General features: G+C 60.1%; 1 protein-coding gene across 6 annotated transcripts in view; it reads right to left on the bottom strand.

Moving 5' to 3' along the window:
* Nucleotides 1-1,705: 1,705 nt before the first annotated feature.
* The window catches only part of LOC109435251 (uncharacterized protein C1orf226 homolog), a 244,108-nt gene continuing 231,187 nt past the window's right edge, over nt 1,706-14,626 (bottom strand). For 4 of the 6 annotated variants that reach the window (XM_074322384.1, XM_074322381.1, XM_074322383.1 and 1 more), the window contains 2 exons: nt 4,996-5,293; nt 1,706-4,466 (listed from right to left, as the gene is read on the bottom strand). In XM_074322384.1, the coding sequence (XP_074178485.1) occupies nt 4,016-4,466; nt 4,996-5,293 (749 nt within the window). In that variant the 3' untranslated portion in view covers nt 1,706-4,015. Of the gene's footprint in view, nt 4,467-4,995; nt 5,294-6,969; nt 10,379-14,626 lie in introns of those variants that run through there. The other 2 variants (XR_012492939.1, XM_019747350.2) reach the window with 2 other exon arrangements.

The following is a 14,626-nucleotide window of genomic DNA, read 5'->3' as shown; positions in this document are numbered from 1 at the left end:
AGAGTATTAAAAACATGACATACGTGCATCCACTGTTACACTTACAAATTTCCTTGATTTTATTTTTACACTGCAATTTTTCATATATGATCTTAGCCAAAAATAACTTATCCGCATGGCAATGGGAGAGGACAGCATGTCAAAGGCACAGTTCACACCTGAAGACGGCAGAGGCCCACCCTGAAGCCCTCTGGGGGGAGAGGGCGCAGCCCGCGCTTAGCGTAAGGAAGAGTGACCATGAAGGACACCATCATCACTCTGCCTTCCCAGGACAGTGTGCCACACCTGCCCGCCACACTGGCCTCGTCAGGGGACGGCTAGATCTGACACAGAAAAGGCTAGGGCGTTGGCCTTGTGCACGAGACACTTGACGTGGAGCCAGGGACCCCTAGGTGCTCAATGGCAGACCCCAAGCCCTGGCATGGTCACGGGGGCGGATGACATGGCTGGGCAGAGGCCCACTGTTTCCCTTCCCATTTAAGGAGGTTAGACGCCTGGCAGACTCTCAGCTGTGAGTCCTCTGGGCCCCTGGACCTGACACTGACCCGCAGGCCAGCTCTGCTCCAAGCACGATCTCTGAATGAGCAAGCACCAGGCTGTCCCAGGACAGGGGAGCCCACAAGTGAGCAGCTCTGGGCCAATCGCCCCCTGAGATTGTCCACACACACAGCTCTATCCCTTCCTTGGTGGAAGAGGGCTCTGGAATCAGGGAAATGCAAACCAAAACCACCTCGCACCCTCAGAACGGCTGTTAGGAAAAAGACGAGAGACAAGTGCAGGCGGGGACATGGCGCAGAGGGAACTCTTGTGCCCCACACGTGGGGTGCACACGGGCACACCCATTCTGGGAAACCATACGCGCTTCCTCAGAACGTTAAAAACAGAGCTAACTTGTGACCCAGCAATTCCATGTCTGGGTACATATCCAAAGAAAATGAAAACTCTAACTCAAAAAGATACACACACCCCCACATTCACTGCAGGGTTATTCACAACAGCCACGACATGGAAGCCACCTAAGTGTCCGCTGACGGACGAACAGATGAATGTGATACATACACACAATGGAACAGCAGCCATAAAAAAGGTGCACTCCTGCCATTTGCAACAACATGGATGGACCTTGAGAGCATCGTGCTAAGTGAAATAGGTCAGATGGAAAAGGACAAAAACCGAACGATTTCACTCATACGTGGGACATAAAACTTTCGAAACAAAAACAAGCTCACAGACAACAGAAGAGTGGTGCCCAGAGGACAGGGTTGGGGACCCCACCATGGGGCACACAGACGTCAAGTGCTAACCTTGTACACCTGGAAATTATACAATGCTATTAACCAATGTCACCTCAATAAATTTAACTTAAGAAAGAGTCATTGGGCCAGAGGACGACCGGTCACCTGCATCCCTTCCCAGCCCCCTGAGAAGCGTCTTACCTGCACACATCACGCTGACGCCTGCAACAGCCAAAGTCGGGTCAGGGTCAGAGAAGGGACACTCGCTCGCCCCCCACGGGCCTGAGGCTGGTGGTCCATCTGCTTTGGCCTCTCCTCACGGTCCAGGTCCCCTGGCCTCGGGCCTCGGGCGTTGCTCGCCCAGGCCCCACGAAACCAAAGCTGTGGGCCCGGCAATCAGAATCGGAGGAGCAACCACTCCCCCCAACCCCTCACCTTCCCCCCCGTCAGGAGGAAACCAAACCAGCAAAACCAAACAAATCATTTTATTGTGCCGTCTTCTACCAGAAAATCACCAAAAGTATAAATATAAAATCTCTAGAAAATACTCCGCTCTGTAATCTTCCTCCCCCAACCCCAGGCCAACCTCTTCGTCCTTCAAAAGCCAGTGGGTTACATGTGTGTCTTAATGTCATCCACACACGTGACAGGCAGGCTCACCTGTGTTGCCAGGATGAAGCCATGTGCCGCATTCAGGGGTACAGTGGGCTTGGGGGTGTAGCGGGGAGAGAAACTGCTGTGTGGCCCCAGCAAGCAGGTCCTCCATCTGTCCCCTTCACGGATCGGGCCACCGAAGGCCAAGCTCCCAGACGCTGGACTATGAGGGCTGTGCACGCGTGTGTGCATGTGTGTGTGTGTGTGTGTGTGTGTGCCAGGGGGCTGCCATGCTGCAGTCACAGGACAATCAGGCTGGAGATGGACACGGGACACCAGGCGGCGTTTTGGGAGGTGGTCTGAGTTGGGGCCTCAGCAGGATCGAACGCCTTGTCCTGCTACCTGTTGGCACTCGGCCCTGGCACCCGGCACCACCTGCATCTAGGAGCCGATTTCAGCCCCTCCCCCCAGGTAGCAGCACCACTTTGCTGCAGGGGGTGAGCTGGGGTCACACAGAGGCCAGATGGAGCTAGAACAGGCCCCACAGCCTCTATCTGGTGTCAGACACGAGCCTGAGAGACCCAGGGTCACCACGCAAGGAGCCGTGTGCTGATCTGGCTCTGAGGGCCAGGGCGTGGACAGCAGGCAGCTCTGTCCCATGGCCACCACGTCACCTGGCCAGAGCCACACTGGTCCCTGGGAGGAGCCAAGTTCCACATCAGAAAAGCGCACAAGCCCCTGGTGTGGGGGCCCCGAGGAAGCTGGGCTCACTCCCCACACGTGCACTTAGGTTCTCTGCCCCCAGCTCTGTGTTCTGTACAAAACCCACGCCATTCTGGGAGAACTCACAGGCCCCAAAGCAAGTCCTGAGAGCGTCTGCGTCAAGCCAGGTGTCACATCCTGGTGACGTCGTTGCAGTAAGGCAGGGTCTGCTCAGGTCCCAGCATGCACGAACCCTCGTGGGGAAGGGCCGATGAGACCTCACTATGCACTTGGGGTGAAGCCTTGCTTTGGAGCAACAGGAGACAGGACAGGAGAAAGGCAGGGCCCCAGGTTGGTGGCAGTGGGCTGAGGTGGTGGGGAGGGGGCAGGGGCCAGTGGTGACATGAGGCGGGAAGTGAGCTGGACAGTGAGCAGAGAAGGGGGTGCAGAGGTCTCAGGAGGCCCACAGTGAAAGCCCGCCGGCTGGATGGGCCGCTACAGCCTCCTCCTGGGGAACGAGCCCCCGCTCAAGGGAAGGGACGCTCTCTTCTGGCTGCAAAGGCCCCCAGTGCAGGGATCAACCCCCAACAGGGCCTCCCGGCCACAGGAAGACAGCAGAACAGGACCCCTGGTGGAGACAGGAACACAGACTGGTTACCCCAGGAGGCCAGGGCCCAGTCAGGGTGACACGGGCCCTGTCGGCAGGAGCAGAGGGGACACTGGAGGCAGAGGCCTGGAGGGAGACCCAGGGCTGGGGGGCTGCAGGCTGGGTGCCAGCAAACAGCTGCCCCTGACTTACGAGTGGTTTGCACTCCAGCTCCGCAGCCTGCACCCTGCTCGTCACGCCCCGGCTGGGACCTCAGAGCATCGCTCCTGGCTGCCCTGACAGCCACCGTGGTCCCCAGTGCCAGCTCTGTCCTCGTCGTGCTTTCACTGCCCTCCTGTCTGCTCTGTGTTCTCTGGGACCAGCGCCCTGAACACCCAGGTCCTGGGTGCTCCCCAGACCAGATCAGAATACGGGGAACTGGTCATGGCTTCCCTGAGGGCCGCTCCCAGATGGGCAGTGCCGGGCAGGCCCAGGGAGAGCTCACTGCGCCCTGCATCTTCCAGGTGGGGGCATCCCGAGAGCCTGGTGACAAGGCTGCCTCAGGCCCTCAGGCTTGGGGAGCACGCCCACGGGGACAAAGGCTGGTAACCACCAGGTGCCGCCCCGCTGAGCAGCGGTCACGTGCGGCTCTCGGGCTCTGGGCCCCTCATGCCCGAGGCAGGAGGAGGGAAGAGCAGAGGTGGGGTGGTGGGGGGACCCCTCTAAGCTCCAGCAGAGCCGGGAGCACATCCAGCCTGGGCTCGCAGGAGACGAGGGGCACGACGGCCCCGCCCTTTGCCACGCGGCCCAGGCCCTCTACCCAGGACCACGGGGCTTCAGGTAACGTGAGCGACGGGCACAGGCTGGGCCGGGAGTGGAGGAGAGGGGGGCATGGGCTCTACTCAAAGGACAGCAGGTCGGGGTGCGGGCCCTCGTTGTCCAGGCTGGAGGTCCGCGCCTGCGGACGGGGGCCGCTGTCCTCTGGCGGCTCAGCCAGGCTGACTTTGCGGCTGTTTGTGGCGATGGGGCTGGGGGAGGCCCTCCCGCTCGCCGTGGTCTGCAGCCTGGGCTCGTCCTGGCTGTCCTGGTGGATTAGGTCAGGGACGGACAGGGACAGCTCGCCATTGGGCACGGCCTCGCCGCCATCCGCCATTCCCACAGTGGTCTCAGGCTGTGAGGCGTCTGCTGGGCCAGGCTGAGCAGGGGACGGCTCCGTCCCACATTCCAGACAACTCAGGACAGGCTGGGACGAGATGAGCATGTCCTGGGTTGTCTTCAGGGCCCGAGGGGTTCGCTTCCGGGTTACGGGAGGCGGGGGGTCCAGTCGGGGGACCGCTTCTCGGGCCAACCTGCAAAGGTGACGAAGTCGACGGGAGTGTGTTTGGTGGCCACCTGTCCCGCCGCACGCTGGCCTCTAGGTCCACACAGCACCTCGACCTCGCCGGCCCTCCTGGGCCTGCGTGTGGTCTCAGCGGCCAGAGTACAGGCTTTGGCCTCTGACATTGCACCTGGGCGGTGAGCCTTGCGAAGGCCAGCACCCCAGGGCACAGGCATGTCACAGAGGTGGGTCACACAGGCCGGGAAGGAGGAGGGATGGCTGCCCAGAGGCTTCTCCACCCCAGTTGGGGCAGTTCAGGCGGCTTCTGGGCCACACCAGTGCCATCCGCTGGGCTGGTCACTAACTGCAGCCTCAAGCGGCTGTGGTCCCTCCCCAAGTGCTGACCAGCAAGGCGGGGATGCTGTAACCCACGAGTGGGCCTCGCTTCACACGGCACCCTCCCCCCTCCCCAGGGACATTCTGTCCTGGACACACTAGCTTCTCCCTGGACCCCCGAGTGTCCGCAGAACCGCGGGAACCGGCCGGTAGAGAAGACTCACCTGTCGCCCTCCCCGCCGGTCCCGCCGGCCAGCTGGGCCTCCGCGGTCCTGTTGATGGCCATGGCGCCCACAGTGCCCGGGCCCCAGGGCTCTCTCCTGCGCAGGAAGTCATTCACTTTGGCCCCCACGGCTCTGCCCAGGTTCTTGAGGTGCTGGCTGCTGCCCACCCAGAGGCCGGGCCCACCAGGCTCCGCTGACCCCAGGGCATCTGCTGGCCTGCACAGGTGGGGGACGGAACGGCTGGACTGCAGCCTCGGTGTGAGGGCCGTGTTCAAGTTCTCAAACATGCTGTAGTCGACTACGGACGAAGAAGGAGACAGATGGTGAGTGAGGGCGTGGACCGCAGCGCGCCCAGGCCCAGGACGCACGCGGCTTTGGAAACCCAGAGCCAGGAAGACACCCCGAACCCTGTGGTCAGCCTCTAACGGGACGGGGTACCAGGACGTCTAGTTAATCAGTGTTGAACTCCAGCCATAAAAAAAGCTAACTCCCTTTACCACTGCCTGCTTGACTCATGGTGTGCCCCACACCTTGGGGTCACCGAGCCCTTTGGAGAAGAGATGAGGGTATCTTTACACTGCCCTGAGCACGTGGTAAGCCCTCCAACTCAGGCCTGGGACAGAAGCTGGTGGACGGAGGGCAAGTCTGAGGCCTGAGCTGGTTCACCCCCCACACACGTCCCAGCCACCTGCACACAGGTGCTAAGTGGTTCGGAAGCAGCTCACACCAGGCGACAAGTGCTGGTGCCAACGAGGCAGGAGGGCCTGATAACCCAGCCCGCTGCACCCGGGCTTCCCCCGCAGGACGGCCTCGTGAGGCAGACACGGTGAGATCGCTGCTTACAAGTGACGCACGTGGCGCTCCAAGCGCAGGGAGCTATGGGAAAGGGAGTGGAGACGCCCATGGACGGACCCCACTGCCTTCACCCGTCACTGCTCCTGGGGACGTGTGGAGGAAGCATCCCTGGGGAACAGGTACAGCTGAGGGGTTCAGGCTGGCTGGGCTCTGGGCGGAGACCCAGCACCCCCCCCCCCACCAGGCTTGTCACCTCCTGGCTCTTCTAAGACTGCAGCTCGCCTGTCACTCTTTTGCATAATTTGCCTATCACGTCCCCCATCCCTCTAATTCTTCTTTAATCATGCAATCTGCACACTAGCCCTGGGAAACGAGGGCATTTAACTAGTTTCCCCCCAACCAGGAGGTGCTGGGGTAAACGGGACCAGAGCAAATGTTCAGGGGTGGAACGTCTGACAGGGCAAGTCCCCATTTCTAAAAGTGCAAATATTGAAAACACATGTCAAAGGGGTTTGCAAATGGCGAGCCCATTATTTTGCAAAACAATTTCTAGGAAATACAAGTAACTTTTGGGTTGCACACCATTTTGAATATCCTGTATTTCTCACTATGCTTCGGGACGTACATGCGGAATTCTCAGGTAATTACAGATAGCCCACCAATAGGGACTATTAACAACAGTCCCAAAGACCCTGGTAAGTCCATGTTGTTCCTGTGAGAACTGCTAAGCCCCTCGAGGGGACCTAAGGGCTCGGCCCAGAGCCGCAAGTCACAGCTGTTTAATAAGTTCCTTCAGCTGAATTGACCTTTGATATGAATACATGAAACTGCACTATGGGCTGGCATTGTAGACACCCTCTTCCCAAGCCATTTTCCATTTACAAAAGCCACACAGCCCCCACCCCCCAGAAGTGGTCTGCAGGGGCTCCTGGGGTCCGGCTGGGGCTCCCTTCACCCTCCACATCTGAGGGATGTGCCCCTTCCCTGTGGGTGGCACCAGTCACCCCCACACTCTGCCCCCACTTCCTCAGGACTAGAGACTTGGTTATTCAGAAAACAATGGCGAAGGTGGGACTCCAGCTGGGCAGCCCTCCCACACCCCACCCCCCAACATGCACGCTCCCCAGTGGAGCGGACATCTGGGGACGTAAGTCATCCATAAGAAAGACGGTGGCTTACCTGTCTGAGAAAGGGGCTCGGAAAGCAGGTGGGGAACAAACAAGAGAGAGACACAGTTTATGTAGTGACCGGCCACTTAGAGAGTGTCACCTCCTGCCTGCGTCACCAGCAACCGCATGCCAAGACACCCCATGCAAGATAGGGGCCCTGCTCCCAGCCGTGTGACACACCCTGGAGGACAGGTTCCCATGAGCTTTTCAACAACTAAACCTGAAGAGTCGCGCTGCTCGGGCCCCCGTATTTCCCTCCAGTTATCTGAGCCCCTCACATTGAGTATGTGCGGCGCGAGGAACGCAATGGGCCCTCGTCCCATGTGCATCACTCATTACGGCGCTCTTTCCTGCGCGTAAATCGCCAGATTCCAGACCAGGAAGGCGGTCGTCCACGCCAACTGTGTAAGTGAGCACGGCGGGAAAGCCAAAGGGCAGAGTGCCCAGGGCCACACCGGGAGCTAATGGTGGGCCAGGGGTGGGGTGGGGGTGACAGCTGACATGCTGGTCCCAGGCCCAGTGAAACTGCTGAGGGGCACGTAGTCCCCTCACATTCCAGCTCATTCCAAGTTTCCAAAGCTGGTGGGGGCAGGGGGCACAGAACTCGTGTTCTCCCCAAGGTGCTGCAGGTGCTTAAGTCTGGGCACGAACTGCCAGGAGGACAAGTCTGGGCCATCACACACGCAGGCTCAGCCACCTTGCACCACGCCACGCATGGAGTGGGCCGGAGTGTTCCACGTGGCAGGGATGTATGCTGTCAGGTCTGAAGCATGGGGCATACCTAGTTGACACCTGTCGTGATTAGCTAGAATGCGGTGCCTTCCGCTGACCTCCCAAGTGGCACCATCACCTCTTACCCTGATTCCACCCCCCACCCTCCCGCATGTGCCAGGCTGTTACGACAAAAGTGAAGCAAACAGAAAGGGCAACCTTACCACTCCCGAGTCCAGTGTCACCAGCAAATTGCTTATAGTGAGCAAAAGGGTGTTGAGTAAGTCACCCAGTCATATTTCAGTCATTTGTTAAAAACAGATGGCACCAACCACGTAACAAAATCTCTGGTCCCTAATCTTAGGAAACACACATTGAGGTATTTAGGTATAAAGGGATTTTATGTTTGTAACTTACCTTCAAACAGCCCAGGGAAATAAACTACGTATCCACAGAGGGAGGGAGGGCGGGGATTGTGAAAAGGGGCTACAACGTTAACATAGGAAGCTGGATGCAGGCTAGAAGGATGTTCTTTACACTCATTTTTATAACTTTCTATAACTTTGAAATTATTTCCAAAGAAAAGGTGAAAAATGTGCCCCAAACCAAAAACCAGCACCTAAGGCCAACAACAGGAACATGTGGTGGCAGATGAGGGGGAAGACAGCAAGGAGGGGATTCAGAGAGGACAGAGGTCCCAGAGCTGGGGGTTGGGGGTGACACCTCAAAGTGACACTAAAGAACCAAGTGTGCAAGCGACGCGGTCTTCTCCCTGGGGATTCCCAACCGCGGCAGGCCACCCGGGAGTGACAAGTCAGGGACAGCTCACAGGTGTCAATCCCGCTTGCAGCGACCCACCCGGCTCTGAAAGGGGGGGGGCCCAGCCAGTGATGGAATCACGTGGCCTCATTGTGATGTCACCACACTCACAATGCGCGTCGTCTGGGTGACGTGCGCCTCTGGGAGCTGAAGCCCTGTGTCAGTCAGACCATGGAGGGCTTTTCACTGCTCAGCATTTCGGGGCCTCAGCTGTCTTCCTCGGCCCTGAGCACTTTTCCTGACATTATGTCCTCACGTGCCACCAGCTTGCCAGGTAAACTGCCATTTGTCCCGAGACAAAGGAGGCTGCGGGAAGGATGCCTCACGCCGCTGCCCACGCTCAGAGCTGCGGGCAGGTGGGGCGGAGGCGCCCTGTGGTCACACCTGACTGCTGCTCCCTTGGCCTTTGAGTGCTATGCCGGGCATGTGCGGGACCGCGATTTAGTAAGAAAGGCAAATTACACATGGGAGAAACTTGTTCAATGCTGAACTCATGGTAAGTGGTTCCCACTGTTTAGCCGTCTGTGGCAAGGGAACGACGGGCAGACATTTGTTGTCTAAGATTTTTCCTCTTGACCCGCATGAAATCACAAGCTGACAGACTGTCTGTGTGGAGCACGTGCTAGTCTAGCCCTGTTTTGACACCTGGGACGGTCTAGACCTGTCAGTCCATGAGCAGGAGGCTTGGGGGAGGGTGGCTGAGGGCCCTCGCGGCATGAGGGTGGGCGCTGCCTGGAGCTGGTTAGAAACGCTGAGGCTCCGGCCGCTGGCCACAGACCCACAGAGCCAGAGCTGGTGTCCCAACCGGCCATCTAGACAGTGCCTGTGCACGCGGGACCCCTCCCAGACGTCCACGGCCTGCACAGGAGACCCTGCTAGGTCTCCGCCCAAAGTGAGCATGGCCACTGCACACAGTGCACACACACACACACACACGTGCATATACGTGCACTGAGACGCAGGCAGAGTGAGAAGTGCGGCCCAGGCAGAAGCCGTCCTCTGGTCCCTGTCCTCTGGAAGGACCTCTCCGTGGTCTCAGCGAAGTGGCCCACTTGGAGTCCCCAGCACGGCTCCCAGCACGGCTCCCAGGATGGCCCGCCTCTGGGGCAGGCGAGGCCCGTTACTTCCATTTTGCTGTGAAGTACTGAGGCTGAGCCCTGGGTACTTCGGGGGGTTGTGGAGGGGGGTGCAGGAAGCAGACTCCCAGCCTGGCTTAGCTCACCAGCCCCTTCTGCTCCCCAGACATCACCAAGACTGCGCTCCCCACAGAGGAAGCCAGCGCAGCTCAGGCCTGGCCCTCCCGGTACCTGAGCAGCACCCTCTGGCCTGGGGCTCACAGCGCACAGCTCTCTCCAGGTGAGGCCTCTCCCATGGCACATGGGAAAAGTTGGGGGGACCCAGGCGAAGTGCCTGCGTGCTGCCTTTCCTGCTGTCTCCTCTCTGGTCCTCCAGCAGGACCCCCCTACTTCGCCCTCACCCCGACCCCTAAGCTGGTGGAGCAGCCGTGTCTGCCTGAGTGGGCTGTTGAGGGAAGACAGACAGTGGGGTTGGTGGCAGGAAGAAGGGCTGCAGGAGGCCCACTGCACCTGTCTGGGTCGGTGCTTAGAGGAGGCACCTGAGGGGGGCTGGGGCCTGTGACCGCGAGGGCAGCCTCTGCCCAGAGACCAAACTGCCATTCGTGCCGAGACAAAGGAGGCGCGGGAAGAATGCCTCACGCCGCTGCCCACAGTGGGCAGTCACAGCTGCGGGCAGGTGGGGCAGAGGCGCCCGGAGGTCACGCCTGACGGCTGCTCCCTTGGCCTCCAGCCACGCCAGGCTGACGACCCACGGCCCAGGCTCAGACCAGCCCTTTCCTTCACAGACCGCATCCTGGGGGACCCCCAGAGCGGGGCGCAGCTGAGGCGGAAGTGCACCATCTACCGGCCCTGGTTCTCCCCTTACAGCTACTTCACGTGCGCAGACAGAGAGGGTCACCTGGAGACCCACAGCTTCCCAGAGGCGCAGCGGGATGAGGGCCGGGCGGACAGCTGCCTTCCCGCGGACAAGGCCGACAGCACTGGCTCCTCTTCCTCCTCCCTGGAGAACACCTGCCCCCGAGAGGCCCCCCAGAAACCCGGGCCCGGCCTGGACGCCACAGACTGCATCACGACCCAGGACATCCTGACGGCTTCCAGGTGGCAGCCGGCCCAGCAGAGCGGCCACAAGTGCGCGTCCTGCTGCCGCATGTACCCCAGCCTGCATTCCCTCGAGAGCCACATCCAGGGCGGCTCCAGGGAAGGCTTCAGCTGCAAGCTGTACTACCGCAGGCTCAAGGCCCTCTGGGGCAGGGCGCAGAGGCCGCAGCCCGGGACAGGCTCTCCGCGGGCAGCGGCCAGGCCTGCACGTAGCCCCACGGCCAGGTAAATGCCTCTAGAGAGAGGCCAGTAAACCAGCCAGTCAGTCACAGCCTCCTGGAGTCTGAGGTCAGCCTGTACCACCTGCTGCCCTTCACAGCCCAGCCCAGCCCATTGGGCCAAGTTGCCTAGCAACACCAGGCCCTCGCCTCTCTCCTTCCCTCCCTCCCGCTCTGAGTCTCTCACGACAGCACAGCCCTAAGATATTGGTTCTCAAAGTAAGGCGCCCGGACCAGCAGTGCTGGCACCCCCTGGGAACGATTAGGAATGAAATTCTCAGACCTACGGAATCAGAAACTGGGGGGCGGGCCCAGGACCCTGTGTTCTAACCAGCCCGAGGGAGACTGTCCGAGCTCAGGTGTGAGGCCACGCCTTGCCTCCCCCATAGGGGAGCTCGCACTGAGCAGACAGGGTTGGCGTGGGGGAGGTTCCACTGGCAGAACCTCTGCAGTTTGAAAGCTTGTAGGATGTAAGGTCTTCTGAGGAGCGGCATGCGGAGGCCGCTATGTCCCCCCTACTTATGAGGCAGAGAATTGGCCAAAAGGGCAGGGCCACCCCAACCACACACACACCAAGCCTTTGTGGAGAAGGGCTTCTCTGACTGAAGCAGAACAGAACAGAGCGTATCTCTCTACACTCTGTGTGGAGTCATGACAACGGGCAGGTGAACACGAGAAAAGATTGCTTCCTATTACCAAGCAATGTCCCCGCAGACAGCGTGAGCCTTGTTCCATTTCCAGGCAGACTCACTGCCAACTCTGAGCATCAGGGATGCAGGGAGGACATCCGTTTTGCCCATTATGTGGTAAAAAAAAAAAAAAAAACAAACGAGCTGAGTGCTTAATCATGTCACTAGGCCTGTGCACCTGTCACTTCACCTCGCTGTGACTCAGTGGGCCCTCCCACCAAGGTGTGCATTTGCGCTCAGGGTCCCTGGCACCAGCCCTCCCTCCTGTTGGCCAACAGGTGGGGAGGAGGTCCCCCAGACGCCTCAGGTGCACCCACTACCTGCCACCATCATCCCTCCCCCACTTGTTACACCAAAACCGTCTGCAGACATCGTCATGTGTCCCCTAGGAAAGCAAAGTCACCCCAGCCAAGAACTATTCACACAGCCTGATCCCCAGGCGGGTCTTACAAGCCTCAGCTGGAGGCATCACCTTCCTGCCTTTCTAACAGGCTCCAGAGCCCTGAGTCAAGCAGCTGAGGTGCCCGGCGTGGGGAGGGGACAGAAGTGAGGGGAGAAGGAGCAGAAGAGCAAGAAAAGACCAGAGAGAAGCTTTCAGAAATCAGAAAGGTTTATTAGCAAAGGCCACTAGACTAGTGACAACATCCAGGGAGTAAGTGCACTTACATGGACAGATCGTTTTCCCAGAGAGCTGACCCAACAGAGTTAGTGACACACGGTGTTAGGAAGCAGAAGGGTGGGGGGAGGGAGGGGAGCGGTCGGGCAAAGAGGAAACAGAAGGGACAGCGCTCCCACACAAGAGCAGCTGGAAGCGGGAGGCTGCAAGCGAGCAGAGGCTTTGCAGACAGCACTGACGTCAGCAGGACAGTAAGAAGCGTTTCCACCCACAGACAGTCCGGAGCGCTCGGCAGCACCAACAGGGCAGGGGCCCCTGTGTCCACTTGTCCTCACAGGCAGAGCTGAGCTAGCAGGGCCAGAAGCGAGGAGGGAGGCGAACAGGGGACAAGGCTGGGAAGTGAGGTCTGCAGCACGCCCGTTCCTGCCCACCAGGCGACACTTCAAAGCTCCTACATCTGTCCCTTGTCTGCCATCCTCAGCCCTTCGGTGCGTGCTGGTTTGGGTCACCCTGGGGAGGGCGCTCCGGGGGCCTGACAGCAAGGCTGGGATGGAGGCAGGGCTCTGGAACCCCGACGGAGCACTCAGGGCAAGCGTCTTGAGTGGCCGGGTCAGCGGTCCAGCCCTTTCATCCCTCCTCCACCTGTCTTCTCTCCCTTCTCGAGTTTGTCATGACCCTTTTAGGAACTGTCTTCCCACCCACTCCTCACCCATCCGCCAAAGGCCTGTCCTACCACATCCACACCCGAGCCACTGGCCTGGGCCTGGGCCCTCAGCTCCAGCTTGCGGGCAGCGGGCCCCAAAGCCAGACCTCCACTCCCTGAAGTTGCCAACGCCAGTGACTTGAGGGGACTCACTTAGGAGCCACTCGTGCACCGCCAGTCTCGGCCAGGCCGGCCTCCTGACAACCCTCCCTGTTTCCTGGATCTCACATGCCTGCTTCCGCCTCTCCCTGTACCTGCACCTACTTCCAATGGGGAATTAGAAAACAAGCGGAACTGGCCTCTCCAGCCAAATGCACGAATGCATGTTAGGAAAAGAACAGGTCCCTGCTGTGACTCAGACCCTGGACATGTGCTGTGCGCTCTCCATCCGGCTCCCACGCCCACGTGCACACACACACCCACCCTATCCCCATGGGGCCCCGGTGCACCAGGGTGGACTAATGTACCTGCATCACTGTCATTCATTTGCACTCGCTTGCATTCGTGTGGGTTACAAAGCAATGTTAGGGTTCAAGAGCTCTATTCTGGGGCAATCCCTCCTCACCACTGACCCCCCAAGGGCACGGCCACCTGGTCTGCAGCTTGTCGTCGGGATAAAGACCTACTTCCCTGAACACATGACCCCGGCATGTGCCAGTCCTCCACAGGCACCTGGCATCTGTCCACAGCACTCAGACCTCGCTAGACCAAAGCAGCTTGTCCACACTGCCCGCCAGCCCACGGGACCAAGCGGGATCTGTGGTCAAGGTCCAGACGGTAAAAGAATTGCAGGGCCCACAGAGACGGGTCGAGGGTGACATGCGGTGGCCCCTGCCCTAAGTGGCAGTGATTTGAAGAGCAGACATAAGCTCGTTTGTTTTCCTGCAGTGAGAGCTGACCACTGCTGCGCAGGGAGGCGACCGGTGGGGAGCTGGGGCTGGGGCTCTGAGCCTTTCGCCTCTGAAAGCTTCAGCTGGCACAGCCCCAGGCGGGACACAGAGGAGAGGGGCAGCTTCCCGCCGCATGTGGACGGCTGGGCTTGCAGGAGGGAGGTGGGCAGGAGGGGGCGTCACACCGACATGACTGGTGACAGCAGAGGCCGCCCTCCCCAGGGCCTGAAGGACGTCAAACACGCAGGCTCCCTGTGAGACCACCTAACATCCGGCTACAGAAAACGTCTGGATCCAATTCCTCTGCCGTCAACGCGACACATCCCAAGTCACACTCACGGAAGGGCCCACCCTGCCTGTTCCGGCCCAGAGCGAGCGCAGTGGGGGCGGGTTAGGCAGCTGGCGCGCCCTGAATATGCAGACAGAGCAGCTGAGCAGGAGCCGGGCCCTTTCCCAGCCCGACACGGAGACGGGGCGCCGGGGCCGCTGGGCGTCAGGCCGGCGACAGCCAGCTCGGTCCTCTGACGGACGCTCCGCCCCTCCTGCCGCCTCTGGGAACCCAGTTCCTCCCACTGTCCCTCCGAAGCCAAAGCCTAATTCAGGTCTGGAACCAGCACCTCCGCCCGCGCTGGCGCCTACACCGCGATGCCGTCGTCCAGGCTGTCGCCCAGCGCCTGGCGCCGCCGCACGTGCTGCAGGCGGGGCAGGTCCTCGTCGCTCTCGGTGGCCGACTCGGATTCCGAGGCGATGCCCGACTCCCTGAATTTGAGCAGCTCCAGGCCGCCCAGCAGCGGCGGGCCCTGCCCCGCGGCGGGGAAGCGGAAGCACTCGAGCTTCACCAAGCAGT

This window comes from Rhinolophus sinicus, linkage group LG17 (genome assembly GCF_036562045.2).
Source record: "Rhinolophus sinicus isolate RSC01 linkage group LG17, ASM3656204v1, whole genome shotgun sequence".
Taxonomy (NCBI): Eukaryota; Metazoa; Chordata; class Mammalia; order Chiroptera; family Rhinolophidae; genus Rhinolophus; species Rhinolophus sinicus.
This window is presented reverse-complemented; position numbering and strand designations above follow the sequence as displayed.